General features: G+C 39.8%; 1 protein-coding gene across 1 annotated transcript in view; it reads left to right on the plus strand.

Moving 5' to 3' along the window:
- LOC109965141 (partitioning defective 3 homolog) overlaps positions 1 to 11,216 on the plus strand; it is a 428,297-nt gene extending 417,081 nt beyond the window's left edge. Inside the window, exons 24-25 of the mRNA XM_020608934.1 lie at positions 3,481 to 3,590; positions 7,771 to 11,216. Coding sequence (XP_020464590.1) covers positions 3,481 to 3,590; positions 7,771 to 8,188 — 528 coding nt within the window. The 3' untranslated portion in view covers positions 8,189 to 11,216. The remainder of the gene's footprint in view (positions 1 to 3,480; positions 3,591 to 7,770) is intronic.
- The last annotated feature ends 4,480 nt before the right edge of the window (positions 11,217 to 15,696 follow it).

A 15,696-nucleotide genomic window follows, 5' to 3' on the forward strand; every position in this document is an offset into this window, starting at 1 on the left:
CACATCCATTTCTGTCGGGGAAAAAACGCAGACCTATTTTGGCTTGGTCCTGTTGCCATGGTGACTCGTAATTTCTTCACTCCATTGTTCAGGGCTTTTTATAGTCTCTTGGCACGCGCCTAACTTTGGGTCAAACTACTCAGAGTTGATTAAACCAACTCTTTTCAGCTGTTCTGAAACCGAAAACTCCAAGTTTTCCAACTCTGTGTAAGTCAACTCAGAGTTCAGGTTTGAACTCTGAGTTTGTTAAACCTCCTTCTTGAAACGGGCCCCAGGAGTTGTATGTTTGCTCTTTTAAGTTGTAGCACTGTGCTAGAGATGTTAAACACAAAATAATGTCAATGATAGTATGAATCATTAACAAAAGATTTCTCTATTCTTCTAGACTTCCCAAATGATTTTGACTCAATGGACCAAATTCTGACAATGAAAAGAATCAATTTGAGGGGTTTTTGATGCTCTCAAAAATGTATTCGCCATTTTACAGCCGGCACTTTTCCCAATGACTCTTTATGAAAAATTTTTGTTTTTTTTGTTTGTTTGTCTTGTTTTTGGTTTGTGTGTGTGAACACATGTGGTTTGGCCAGTACTGTTCCTTGGGACACTATAAAAAGCAGGAGGAAAAATCATTGACATTTTTTGCATAGATTCAGAGGATTCTCTTTCTTTGTGATATATCTTCAACTTTAGGGCTTTGTCGTTGACCTCTTGCTACCAAAAACAACTTTACATTACTATATTTTTCAAACAAAAGTGGCTATGTCAATTATGATGATCGCTCTTTTGTGAAACCTTGTCTTAGTGTCTTAGTTTGGCCGGTTATGCTAATGCTAGCAGTCAAGGCTGCATGAGTGAATTATAAACAATTGCTGGTCAGTAACAAGCATGGTTTACTAATCTTGTGATTACCACTGCCATAACCCGTAGGACTTGCCAACATGTTTGAACACCACCTCACAATCATGAAGCTATTTAGCTTGGTTGGAAGTGTGAAACTGATTTATTTTATAGCAAATATATTGTAGCATTTTGTTGCACAGTTCAACCATGCTGGCAAATCACAAGCCTGGACAGATAAGGATAAGGATAATCACCTTTATTGGCCAAGTATTACACACAAGGAATTTGTTTCTGGTACAGAACCGATGGCAGCCATCTGCGGCGCCACCTCAACCGATGGTTCTAACCATCGGGGGCAACCGGGGGGGGTTCAGTGTCTTGCCCAAGGACGCTTCGACATGTGGACTGCTGGCAGCGAGATTCAAACCTTCAACCTTCTGGTTGGGAGACGACTACTCTACCATTGCACCACTGGCACCTCGTATATGAATGCCTACACCTCTAGCATTTTTACTGAACTCAAATTACTTAGATACCAGTGAACAAAGGGAGGAGAGCACAACAAAGTGATCACACCTCTCTTATGTAGGCACTATTAAGCACTATTACCTCACTCATTCATCCAACCACATAGATACATATCTTAGCTGCAAAAAAATGAGACTCCAACATTTTGTTCTGCCTTTCGTTTGTCTTGTGAAATCTTTAAGTAATATGGAGATAAATTATCCAGCCTCACATACAGCACAGTTTCCTGGGCCACACTATAATGCCTGCTCTCAGATGGTTACTTGGCTCAGAGCTACACACACTAGTATCCACAAATGGACTGAGCTTTCTTATAATAAATTGGCGCTATCTGGTCCACACTAGGGCTCAGAGAGAATCATTGACCAGCTGGGCTTTATTCAGGATGTGGTGTTGTGCAACCATTTCACTTTGTCTGCCCATTAGCAACAGAAATGTCCTCCATATGTCTGTTTGTGTACAGCACTGCCGCTCATTTAAAACCTGCTTCCTATGTAGTGGCCTACAAACATAGTATTATGAGCAGTATGGGCAGTAAAGCCATATGTTATTGCTGACCCATCATAGCAACCTGCTTTGACATTTGAAAGGTCTGTGACCAGCTCTGAACCATATTAAACTTTGGCTGGCTTGCTTATGATTTGGATTTTTAAAGCTCCACTTCCTCCCAATAGCTTTCCCAGTCTCAGACTTTTGAAAGCTGTATATAATTTTCATAATTAAGTAACCTCCCAGATTACTGTCTGTGAACGTTCCTATGTTTAAACAGCTGGAGAATTATTTTGTCTTCCTGCTTTATCAATCCACCACCAAGGAAACAAGGAAGAGAAAAAAGTGTCTAGTACTGACATCATTTTTTTACATTATTGGATAAAAACGAACACGGACATCTCTCTAATTCAATTTCAACAAATGTTATGTTTTATATGGCATTGTATTCAAGCCCTAAAATTGGATAATCTGATTCTCCTTTCCTGGATAATACCATTACACTGACTGATTCTCTCTCCTGGCTATTTCTCATGCATTTCTCTTAGCATGGTGTCATCCACCTCAATCCTTCAGTTTTAGTGTCAAGCTCTGACAGATTCCCCACCACTCCCTTTCAGATCACATTAAAAACATTCGACCTGCATGACCAATTATTTTCACACCACCACTAATAGCCCCAGTAAAATAATTTCTCCTTTTGTGCAGACAAATCTGAAACATATGAGTCCATTTCACTTCACCCACATTTTTTATGACTTGGACGGCTTGAGAAAGAACTTGCTATCCATGCTGAGTGCAATGTAATTGCACTGTTACTGCAGCTGTCCATGTGTAGAGGAAAGCAGCCATGTCAAGAACACGTCATGTTCCTGAGGAGATGTTTTTGCTGACAACCTCTCGCTTCGCCAATATAGTTTCACCCCATCAATCCATTCTATCACAAATAAACATATACAGACAGGTTTTTCAAATTTAAGAAAAACTCTTTTCAAGCTAACACAAACTTTCTTAGATGTTATGTTTAGTTTTAAAACTCAGCTAGCCTGTAAAATAATGAAAATAGTATTTATTTTAGCAGAAATGTGTGCACACAAACCATACATACCCTGGCTTGTCTAGCATATTATTGTTCAAGCCTTATGAAAGCTGACACATGGTCAAGACACCTCCTTAGCGCACCTCTGTTTAATTGGCTTGTCCTGTTCTTTTATCAGCCGTCTTATTAGAAGTTTGCTAGTAGTGAGGAAGATGATGTCTCCATGCCAACCCTGTTGACAATCACACAACAAATGCACATACACAGATTGTTACAAAAAATGTACCAGTGCAGACTTTGTTCTCAAATATTCACTGATTAGCCACGACATTAAAACCATTGGTAGGTGATGTGAATAACACTGGTTATCTTGTTACAATGGCACCTGTCAATTAGTTCTTGAAGTTGATATGTTGGACACAGGAAAAATGGGCAAAAATGGGTAAGGACCAGCACAACTTTGGGCGTCCCCAGTAGGCCGCTGACTTTTGGACATTGTGTCGCAAAACAGAAATGTTTGGCTTAATGTCTCTACTATTAACTGTATGTATCTTTTTTTGTTTCATTTGGTGGATATGCTATAGGTGAGTAATGGAACAGAGAAACCAAGCATGCGTCATCATTCACACAAGCAACAGCAAGCAGATAGAGATGGTTATCATGAAGCCCAGAGAAAGTACAACTCCCTGCCACGGTGAGACATTTTCCCTCTTCTCCCTTTCTGTCCCTGTATCCCGCTGTCCTCCTGACCCCAGTGACTTATAGCATTCTTTGTGCCCTTTCTCAGCCTGTTCATCTGACTTTTTCACTTTCCATTATTTTTGCCTTTACCGTTTTTTGTCCACACTTTTTTTTTGACATATCTCTGCCTACACACTTAATAATCACAAAGCCAATTTCAGCTCATCTCCAGTCGTTTAAATGACTGTTAACAAAACCCTTTAAATAAAATCATTGAATATGAATGCTTGGACTTATTTAACTGATATTCAACTTTATTAAGTCAGCCTTGACCCTGAGGAAGTGGTGACTTTTATTACAGTGGAGTAAAATATTTTTGTTTGCTTGTTTGTTTCTTTGTTTGTTTTTTGTTTTTAAATGTTTCTTTGGGCGGTCTTGGATTACACAGCTTGACTTCAGAGCAACACATCTGGTTTATCATCTTTTTTTTATCTTCCTGTTTTGATTGTTTCAAATATTTCTTGAAGAGATATCAAGAAAGAAGGAAAATACATTTAGTGGCAGTATTTGCATTTCTTGCCATTGCTCTACAAAGTGTCTTTATTAGTCCTCTGAAGCCTTTTAAACACACTTTAGTCAGTACAAATTGTCAACTTCTGCTAAGCTTTTTTTTAAAGCTTTACATGCTTAGAGAGCATCTGATATGATGTGACTGTTGCATTCAACTCTCCCCTCTCAGTGAGTTGCTTCTCTTGGGAAAGTTTGTCTGGCTGGGCAAAAAGCCAGGCCTTTGATATGCATTCCCCTCATAATCTCATAGCATCTTTTAGCAAAAAGTCACATGATCTCAGGCTTACCATTTAACCCTGGCTCAAGATTTTCAGAGCTGGTGTTTTGGCATGGCTCCTCATTAGAAAGCTGAAGTCTTCTATCCCCAGATTAATAACCACAATTCCCTCTAACTCTAGCCACCTTTTCCTGTCCTCTGTCCTCCTCCAAAATGGGAAACCCGAGCAGTCAGCCATTCAGCCCAAAGGGGACACCCCCCTCAAAAAGCTTCCTCTACAAGAGCTTCCACAGAAACCCATGGTAGCTGCTTATCTGATGACGGCCAGGCTTAGCTTGTTGTCTGGGATGTGAGGATTGGAAAAGCACTAATGAAGGCTTGTTTTCAGAGCAGGATTAGCAGTGACAGGCAGTGGAAGGCGAGAGGGGCTGAGCGAGTATGTTAGTAGGAAAGAGAGACCACTGATTAGTGTGAAAGAGACACACTCATACACAAAATAAACACAAACACACTCATGAGTGTGGTCAAGATAAGGTTCTTAACTGTGGTCTGAATGAACTGCCAATAGCTCACCCATCTACCCATGGTGCTCATGCATTTCTCAGCCAAAACAACATTGTTCCACACTATAAGAAATTATTCCAGGCTTGTGGACAATTTATTTGTACAGTACATCAGTACTTGTTCCATTGCCCACTGCATGCATTTGTTCTTTTTCCTTTATTATGTTCTGTCTGATCTGCTTTCACTCTGATTCTTCTCAGCTGTTATAAAGAAACACAGACACATTTTTTCCTGTGAGCCAACTTGACTGCTTTTTTTGTTATGTTCTGTCATTCTAAATATACCCCTCTTTGGCAAGACCTATTTTCCCATCTACTCCCTCTGAAAATGTAAATAATCTACTTTTACTTTTTTTCTGTGACATATTCTAGCTCAGGAGCAGAGGTGATAAGAGGACTGGCTTCCCTTACGCATTAATCACAATTACATTCCTGTGGAACATCTCTGCTTTTTTCTCATCACTTTTTCCATTTCCTAACTACTCTAAAAACTAAAAAGACATTCCGGAAATGCAGATTGCTGCCTCATGCAACAGGTGACCTGGGTTTTTAAACAAGTGGCTCCATCACGAATGGTGCTGGCTGCTGCGTAAGCCAAGCTGGAGTGTAAATGCATGGCGGCTCGCCTGGACAGCTAAACCCAGATATGGAGCATGCGGTGGAGCTCTCGCTGCAGTCTGTCCCTACAGCTGTCCCCTCACCAATTATCCTCATACTTACACACACACTGTACATGCATGCACACAAAGCACAAAACAATATGTTTCTTGTACACATTTAATTACACATACATAAATGTAAACCTAAGCTCACAAAAGCACACTTGTCACATCACAGTACCATGTGCTTCAGCTCTTCCCCTCCACTTAGATGTAGTAGAATACAAGGGCTTTCATTATTAATACTGGAATTGTGGAATTCTCATTAAAATCACTTGGTTAATTTAGACATAATTTAACAAATAAGAGTTTAAGTACCAAAATACAGTGGTTTCTACAGGAATACCAGACCTTTGTTATCATGGCTACAATGATAAATTTTAGAGCATACTGGCAGTGGTGTACTAGACCTTCGTTGTCAGTAGTTTCAGTAATAAATCAAATCAAATCAAATTTTATTTGTATAGCGCCAAATCACAACAAGTCATCTCAGGACACTTTACAAAGTAAGGTCTAGACCTTACTGTTATCACTATTATTACATAGGGAAAGCCCAGCAAATCCCCCTTGAGCAAGCACTTGGCGACAGTGGGGAGGAAAAACTCCCTTTAACGGAAGAAACCTCCGACAGACCCCGGCTCTTGGTGGGCGGCCTTCTGCCTCGACTGGTTGGGGTGAGTGGATAGAGGAGAGACAAAAGAAGAAAAGCAACAAGACACAACAATCAAACACTGATCAGGTCGATGTGGCTGGTGACTGCTCGTCAGAGACGTAGAGCTCCAGGGCATAGGGAGAGAGGAGAAGAGAGGAGAGGGGAGGAGAGAAACTCAGAGCATCATGGGGGGGCCCCCAGCAGCCTAGGCCTGTGGCAGCATAGCTAAGGGAAGGCTCAGGGTCACCTGATCCAGCCCTAATTAAACTAAACAAGCAGTTAAAGTTATGGATTGTTAAACTAAGCAAAAATAAACAGTTTGTCATGAAAAATAAACATGCCAAATGCTGTGGCTTGTTGATCCAACCATCCACCCTGACCTTGTTTAAATGTAGACTTTGCTGCTCTATAGTATTTACATAATAAATATCTTTTTTTTAATTTTTGGATCAGTCATGCGAGTCATCTAAGTCTGCCCTTTTAAGATAAATCATAGAACATACAAAATATGAATATAGATCGATTTGCCTCAATTTAAGATTTCAGTTTCAGAGAAAAACTAAATTGTTTGTCAGAAACACAATTTCTTTGACCAAAGAGTAGCATGTTCTGTCTTTTTCTTATCTCGGCCTTTGTGGAATGAGATTCGGCCAGAAAAAACAGGGCTGGCCTTTTGGCCTAAAAGCTTGCCAAGCCCTCCTCTCCCTCTGTAGCCTTGTGCATAGTCAACTCAAAAGCCTTTTAAGCACACAGTGTGCCACAGAGGTACATATGAATGGGATTTCTCATGCACCCCTGACAAAAAAGACGCTGTCCCAGGTCCCCCATTGCACATTGGCCTTAATGGATCCTAATAATGGAGGAGCAGACTTAACATTTAGCCAAAGACATGGCAGCTCCCAATGACAGCTTTCTGGGCCAGTTTCTGTGTGTGAAGGAAGACATGCATGTGGGTTAGTTGTATGAGAAATAATACACATGGCTCTTGGGCCATCTTGTAGAAGGCAGAAAACATCGTGAGGCTTGCCATTATTCTGTCTGTGCTAAAAGTGCATGAGTGCATTCCCAAAAAGGTGATAAATGGATGGAAGTTGACATTTTTCTCAGGGAGGTTTTAACATTTGTTTTTGTTTACAGTGCGGAACTAATAGTCCTGTGGGCGTTTCAGGCTTCCTGCCATTTGTTTCCTCTCTCTTTCATGTCTCACTTTTTATGTCACTGGATTCACTGTAATCATGCTGTAGGCTATAACTGATCCCTTTTGATCCAAGACATATTGCTGTTTGTATTTAAACTCAGCACCAGTGCCACATCCCCTTTTCATCTCACAAAATGTGAAAATGGCCACAATCTCTGCTGAAGTGTGGTTTCTTTTAACGTCCCTTTCAATAGTCATGACCCTGGAGTCGCTACAGAGAAAGCAAGCTTTTCTAAGCAGAGTTAACTTCTATTCTCTTTTCTTTCCTATTGATTCAGATGCTGTTAAAAGTGACTTACTTAAAATCACAGCTCACCTCTTCATCTGTTTTTAGGCAATCTCGTACAAAAGCCAGCACAGTGTCCCAGGATTCACGGGAAAAGGTGTACATGCCAGCAGAAAACCTCCACACATCTAAGGTGAATCCTCGCTATACAGGTGTCCAGGGATCACATAATGGCTACCTTGGAACTTCCAACTTCAACGCCCGTGTCCTCTTAGAGACTCAGGAATTGCTGAGACAGGAGGAAAGACGCAGAGAACAGGAGGCCAACAAGGCCAAGGCACTGTCCACACAAAAGACTCCCAACAGCAGCAGCTATGACCACAACAGAGACCACGCTCAGGTCCCTGGATCTGCCCCACCTCAATCCAAGGGCCCTTATAGACAGGATGTACCACCATCTCCTTCTCAGCTCGCCAAGCTCAGCAAGTTTCAGGGTTCAGAGAAAGGGAACCAGTTTTACTCCTGAGACAATACTTATGGGAGCTAAGCACTGATTGTAGGGAGCATTAACAGGGAAAAATACAAAGACTAAATATTTGTTTTATAAAATGCTGAGATGCAAAGACATTTATGGGATGTTGAGAAACAATGTTAATATAAAAAAATAGTTTTTTTTAATGATATGAACATTGACCCTTATTGGATGTGTCAAATAGAATTGATGTAAGATATTTTATTGTCCAGCATCAAGATCATCTAACTATGTGTCCAAGTGCCTTCTAGTTCATTGTTTGTTCACCTTTTGTAGGCGTCAGCCCCATTTTTTGCTCATGAGCTACAGCTTTGACACATCCATCTCACAAATTCAGCAGGGCACACATCACAGCAGACAGCAGCTGGTTTCAACCACTGCTACATCATCACGTCTGACAATGGTCTGACCCAAACATCATAACACCAAGCACAGGATATGATTCAGGCATGGTTTTGTACCAATCAGCCGCTGCCTGCTGGGATCTCACGTTGCACTTGTGTGATTGAAGTTTATTTGTGCCGTTCAATGGGACTGTAAAAGCACTGTTGTACATGTGTCTGTGGGTGTGAGAGCTGGCAGGAGTTGGCATGTAGTGACATAGTGTGGAGGTTAAGCAGCTTGTGTGAACTTTGGAGTGAGAACATGAGTTATGGGGCATAACCACTCACCCTCAGTTTAGAGAAATATCCCTTTTGGTTTCAGATGCAACACTCACCAGAGTCTCTATCCTTCTTCAAATCCCTTTCTGTATTTACAGTAATATGATAATCCTGAAATCTCTCTTCCTCTCTGCTGGCTGCTTTTTGTCTTTACTTTTCACCCTCACTATACTGCACTCTCAGTGGAGGGAAACCAGCTTTAGAACTCCTTTACTCCTGTCCTGCCCCACCTACTCAAGAAACCCAGCAGCATAAATGGGGTCAGGCCTTGGTTATTAATTAATATACTTCATTAAAAATGAACACACCCTTTATGTGCGGATTTGTTGGAGGAAGAAACAATAACTTTGCTGGCATGGCAGTAGCCATGGCCTTGCCTCCAATGATTTGGCTGTAACTGAAACCCACTGGCCCCTCGGCCTCTTTGTTGTTCCTCGCTGAATATTTCATCATCCTGTGGGAAACCACATCACCTCTGCACTGTGAGAATGCCAATCTATGTCTATTTATAGAACTGATGTTGGTTTACTTTCATGATTATATCAGTTGATTGTAAACCACTTGGGAGCTTTTTCATCATTCAATCAAAAATGAGTGGTGCATTTTTCAGTGTTTGTGACAGTTCATAGTGTGTTCTTGTATTTTTATCCCTGTAAGAACAAGAATTTAAGTTGCCAGAGTGATGACTCTTTTTGCAATGCAAAGACATTTTTTGAAGAGCAAAGGTAATGATCATTCATTTATTTTCTACCGCTCAATCCCTGAACGGGGTCACAGGGGGGCCGGAGCCAATCCCAGCCAGCAATCGGACGAAGGCGGGGTAGGTAATGATCAGTTTCATCTGGATCAGAATTGTGTGGGTTTGGAAACCCCATGTTTTGCTATCTGGGATCAGATAATCCATATTGCCTTTGTGGCAGTTTTTAAACAACATTAGATTGGATCAGCCTTATCCAGATACAAACTTTTCAAGTTTACCAAATCTGGATTATCAGTGCTCTTGGTGGGGCTACATATCACAATATAGGCAGCTATCTATGTAAATAATAAAACAATACAAGCATCGCTTCCCATTTTCATTGTCCTTTAATGAGTCATACCCCACAATACATAAATACAAAAGAAACATATACATAATTCACAAAATTTGTAGATATTTGGGTTAAATGTCAAATAGTTAATTAAAACAAAACAAAAACAAAAAACTAAGAGGCGTAACTATTCGCCATTTCACACTTAATAAAAGATTAAAATAAATTTAATGGTTTAGGTTTCAGATCAGAAAAAACGTCCAAATAAAATCTTAAAATAAAATATTCAACAACTTTTAAATTAAGCTAACCTAGTAGTGTTTGGTCCTAAACCTAACCAAGTTCTGAGGCTAAACATAATGAAACTGTGACCATTTCTTCATTTTAAGGGTATGTTTATGACAACAAAAGTTTGTAAAGCTTTGGGGGGAGGAGTAAGATATATAGAATATTCGTGGCAGCAGTTTGTGGTACAGAAAAAAGTAGTGTGCATTTGTGTATTTACATACAAAGGAAATACTAGTATTTTTATTCAGCTACCAATTCTCTTGTATGTGTGTGTAGGTGGGTGTGTTTAAGTGTCTCTACACACTTCCAGTAACTGGATCCTTCAATATGTCTGAAAATGTCTTGGCAGCCATATGAACCACTTGGCTGCTGAGTGGGAGAGAAGCAGAGGAGTAGGAGGGAGAGAAAATTTGAAGCCTGACCTTGCAGATGATTCAGTCAATGGAGTAAACACAACTATTCCTCTGAGTCTACAGTACAAATAGAGGTTACCAACAAGGCTGAGGTTTACATTTGCAATATCTTCTCTTCATTTATCTCTGTCTGTCTGTCAGTTTCACATTTGTTTTTCTTCTATTGGAGGATTACCTGGTCTTGTTTGTATGGATGGAACTGGCTGTGTGTATCCATGTATTTGGGGGGGGAAGGTCCACTCTGACACAGCAGCTTTGTGTTTATGCGTCTCTTCATAAACTGGGGAGAGGTTCAAGAGCCTTCAATGTCTAATGAGTTTTTTCTCTTATGCAAATTTGACAGTATCCCATAATGTATATGTATTATTTCTGTTTTGTAATTAATGTTTGTGTGCTGCCTCTGTGACACGTGGATTCTTCTTATAAAGTTATTGTTTCAGGGGATTTTTTTTATCTTGGGAGAAATGAGAAATATTTTCTTATTGTTTCATTGTATTTTTATGAGCATCCCTCATTGCATTTTATGATCCACAATATGGTACTATGGTGGTAAAAAAAAAAAAGTCAAATATGTAAGTACAAGTGCACAGTGCAATTTTCAGCATATCATAAAACTGTTTTTGCTGTTCTCTGTACAAACAATATAAACTTTTTTCAAGGAATATATTGAGGGCAGTTTCAGTCCTTCAGTTATACTTTTCTTGATTGTGTGGTTTCAACATTCACAAATGGTTTCTGTACTTGATAACACACCAGTGAAATAAGATGCATAATTAATATTTCATTTTAAATTATAATTCTAAAATTGAATATTCTCTTTTAGAGGTACACAGCTTTGAACTACAACATGTCTGTTGAATGTTTTGTCATCTGGTTGCCAGATGACAGCCACATGCCTTTAAAAGATAAATAAATAAAAGGCCATAAAAGTCTGAACAGTTCCTCTGATAACTTGGAAATTATATCTACAGCTACACATTGGCAGTTGCTCAAAATGTGGCTCCCACGTTTGTGAAACATTATCCTATGATAAAAAGACATCCTGCTGCGCCATCTTTTTAATCTGTATTCCTCAGTGGTCATTAACAACTGGCCAGCAGGTTTTGATCTCAGCTGGCTTATTGTAAGTAATTAATAACATCCTGTGATGCCTCTGGTAAAGGCAGTAGTCAAATTTATAAAAATTTATAATGTTCAACTCTATGGGTAAGGCAAAATATGGAGATAATGAAACTATCTGAAGTTCAAGAGCCAGACCTCACCTAAACTACAGCCCTTCCATTTCTCATCATACATGTATTTAAACCACCTGAACCACCGGGCTCCCGTTTCTGCTTCTGCCTTTCCTCCCCCCATATTATTATTTTTTTTACTAATCTCTTTCCCCCCTATCCTCTACCTCTGCCGGGGGTCTGCCAGTGCCAAAGAGCAGCTCAGACCTCCATAACCTTTTCCCCCAAACCATCAAATTCACAAGCATCTCAAGTTCACAAGCATTCCGCATATCTCCATAAGTGAGGGCAAGTCCCTGCTAGTGAATTTAAAAGTGCTGACAGTGGCCCTGCATCCCAGACCTCATGCCAAGTATGTCTTCACCCTGATTAAATGGAAGGCCTTTGATAGAATCTGTCTGGTCAGAATGGAAATATACTAGAATGAACATGCATGAGGGAAAAATACATTCACTCGTATGTTTATCACCATTGAGGATAAGGGTAAAAGTAAAATGAAGAAGGAGAGGACCCAGGCTTCGACCCTGCATATTTTATCTTTGACTGATTGTCAATAGGACAAATGGAGAAAAATGAATCCGCATTTGGTCCCATCTGCTTTTATATCCATAAGATTTTTAGATGCCCCCAGCAATGTTTCAGCTTTCATCTTGGCCATATCCATTGAGGTTTATGGGCAGAATTTTTGTTGTGTCGGCACATTTCTATTATGATTTGAAAGTGTGTAGAAGGGTTTTTTTTATGTAAAGTGTCATCACTACAAAACTGATATGACAGACATAAATCCAGTCAGTATATACATCAAGGTAACACAATGGGGGCAGCTGTGGCTCAGGAGGTAGAGCGGGTTATTTCCTAACCGGAGGATTAACGGTTTGATTCCTGGCTTGTCCAGTCAACATGTTGAAGTGTCCTTGAGCAAGACAAAGAACCCCAGTTGTTCCCGGTGATGACACCGGTGTGTGAGTGCGAATGGGCGAATGACCAAATAGTGTGAAAGCGCTTTGAGTGTGCTGCAATGCATAGAAAAGTGCTATACAAGTATAAGACCATTTACAGGTTTCTTCCCAGCAAGATATGCAGTACAATGGAGCATGTATCCTTATGGCTACTCTCCCATATCAGCTTGTACCCTTAACATTTTGTGGCCAGAGGGAAACAATAAGGCTTTCGTTGGCTCCACTGATCATTTCTCACAGAGAAAGATATCTTTAGTGTCCTCCTTTTGCATTCTCACCATCAAAAAACCCACATAATGAAAACTTTCAACAAATTCCAGTGAAATTCTGTCATTTGACTGTTTAAATTCTTAAACTGCATTACGCCGCTTTGTCCTTTTGACCAGCAGACCCCTGTGCTGGCAAGTGTAAGTGTGTTGATATTAGAAACAGATTGGGTTTGTGTGAACCACTGTCACTGCATGAACCATATATATACTGTATATATGTTGTACGTTATTTTCCACCTGGTGAGGCTTGAATCAGAGTCACCTGTTTTGAGCTGAAGAAGCCAGTTGTGGAAGGCTAACATGAACACACACACATACACATACACATTCCTGAGAGTTCTTCCCTAAAGCTTTGGGCAACATCTGGTGCGTGTATCTAAGAATAGGCTGATCTCTGCAATGTGTGGGTAGAGATAGGAGTTGGGGTTAATGTCTTTTACTCTCTGGACCATGAACAGTGGAGTGGGCTTGTATGTGTTTGCATATGCATGTGTGGCATGTGCAGCATCCACCATCCCTTTTAGGAAGAGCAGAGAATACCGTTTGTTTCTTTGCTGATGGAAAACAGGCTGTCTGAATAGAACCGTGGCCATACAGTCCCAGTCAGTCAGTCAGAATTGCTGCTTCCAGCCGAAAGCCATTCACATCTGCCAACCAGCTTCCAGCTGCCCCCTTTCTCCTGTTGCTTGATAAGGTATGTCTAGATTCCACAGTGAATACTTTGATTCAAGTGCCATTCATTCATTTGGATGGTATCACCATTTGGTGGCACTTTGTTCACAAAACCATATTCAGTGTTAACATAAAGCAATTATTTGATTGTATTGACACTGCAGAGTCATGTGTGTTTGTTTAGGCCATAGTTTATATAGTATGTTTCCCAGACTAACAGTAGTTGCTAGAACTTAACTATATAAGCTACAGATGTAATTTAATTCATCATTTGCATATTTTTCACAACATAAAATCATTTTCCCTTAAATTTTACCATAGGATTTTGAAATTACTTGTGTATAATCAGATTCCAGTTCTTCTTAGTTAAGCTAAGAAGTTAAGTGATACCATGTTAGCAGTGGCTGAAATATTTAAATGCAACATTTTGCATTTCTTAAAACATTAAACATCAAAATAAAAATAGGATGATGAGCTGATATTGTTCATCTTAAAATTTTGTTACTCCCATAAGTGTCAGAAATAATTTACTCTATGATAGTTACTGAATATTGATTACATTGGATTTATGTTTTTAAAAAGTCTAGTTTATTTTGTGTTGATAGTTTACTGTATGTTATTATTGAGGGAGGATCAAATTAAATGGTTGTGATTTATATTTCTATATTTTATGCTAAGAAGCAGCCCCCATGCCTATCAGGAGGCTGCAAAAAAAGGCTAAGACCCAATATTTGGCTAAGAATATAGTAAATAACAACCGAAACCCAAGAATTTTGTTTAAAATGATACACTCCTGGAATCCTGGAAAAAATTGTTTTCACCCAGCTGCAGTCACATTTAGATCTGTTAGACATCATTGACAAGTTTCAGTCAGGCTTCAGGCTCCGCCATAGTACAGAGTCAGCGCTACTCAAGATCCATAACCATATTACCACTGCTCTCGACACTAAATATCCTGTTCTTTTAGTTCTTTTAGATTTATCAGCAGCATTTGATACAGGTGACCATGAGATTTTACTTTTTAACCTTGAACATTCCGTTGGACTGAAAGGTATGGTTTTAAACTGGTTTACTTCCTTTTTAACTGACAGAACTTTTTCTGTTCTTATTGATGACTGCGTTTCTAATACAGCACCACTCACCTCAGGCATTCCTCAAGGTTCTATCCTGGCCCCTTTACTCTTCTCTTTATATATTGCACCTCTGGCAACAATTATAGCTAGACATGATGTTCATTTCCATTTTTATGCAGATGACATTCAGATCTACATGCCACCGCTTTTGTAGGACTCAAACGCACTTACCCCATTGGACATTTGTGTCCGAGAAATTAAGCAGTGGCTGGCTCAAAATTTTCTTTATCTGCACAAAAGTAAAACTGAATATATTCTTATCAGTCCTCACCCGAATGCACATGCAGCCAGTTTTGGTGCTTCTGCCCTCCCACTTTCTGATTGAGTGAAAAACCTCAGAATAATACTGGACTGTAATTTTAACTTTGAGAAGCAGATTAGGGCCGTAGTTAAGACTTGTTTCTTTCATTTAAGAGTTCTAACAAAGTTGAAACCTTTTTTATCACATGCAGACTTGGAGATAGCCATCCATGCCTTTATTATCTCGCGTTTAGATTATTGTAATGCCCTTTATGCTGGGGTATCTCAGTGTTTGCTCCGGAAATTGCAATTAGTTCAAAATTCAGCTTCTAGTCAATGTGCCCAGGTTTGCCCACATTACCCCGATTCTCCGCTCCCTTCATTGGCTTCCCATCGAGTATAGAGTTAAGTTTAAGACTCTGGTATTCATTTTAAGGCCATCTATGGCCTGGCTCCACCTTATTTGTCTGACATGCTATCAATTTACATGCCACAAAGAGCCTTGCGCTCTTCAGAACATTTGTCTTTGGTTGTCCCACTATCGCGGTATAAAAAATGGGGTGACCGATCCTTTGCTACATATAGCACCAGACTCTGGAATTC

This window comes from Monopterus albus, unplaced genomic scaffold (assembly GCF_001952655.1).
Source record: "Monopterus albus unplaced genomic scaffold, M_albus_1.0 scaffold96.1, whole genome shotgun sequence".
NCBI classification, from domain to species: domain Eukaryota; kingdom Metazoa; phylum Chordata; class Actinopteri; order Synbranchiformes; family Synbranchidae; genus Monopterus; species Monopterus albus.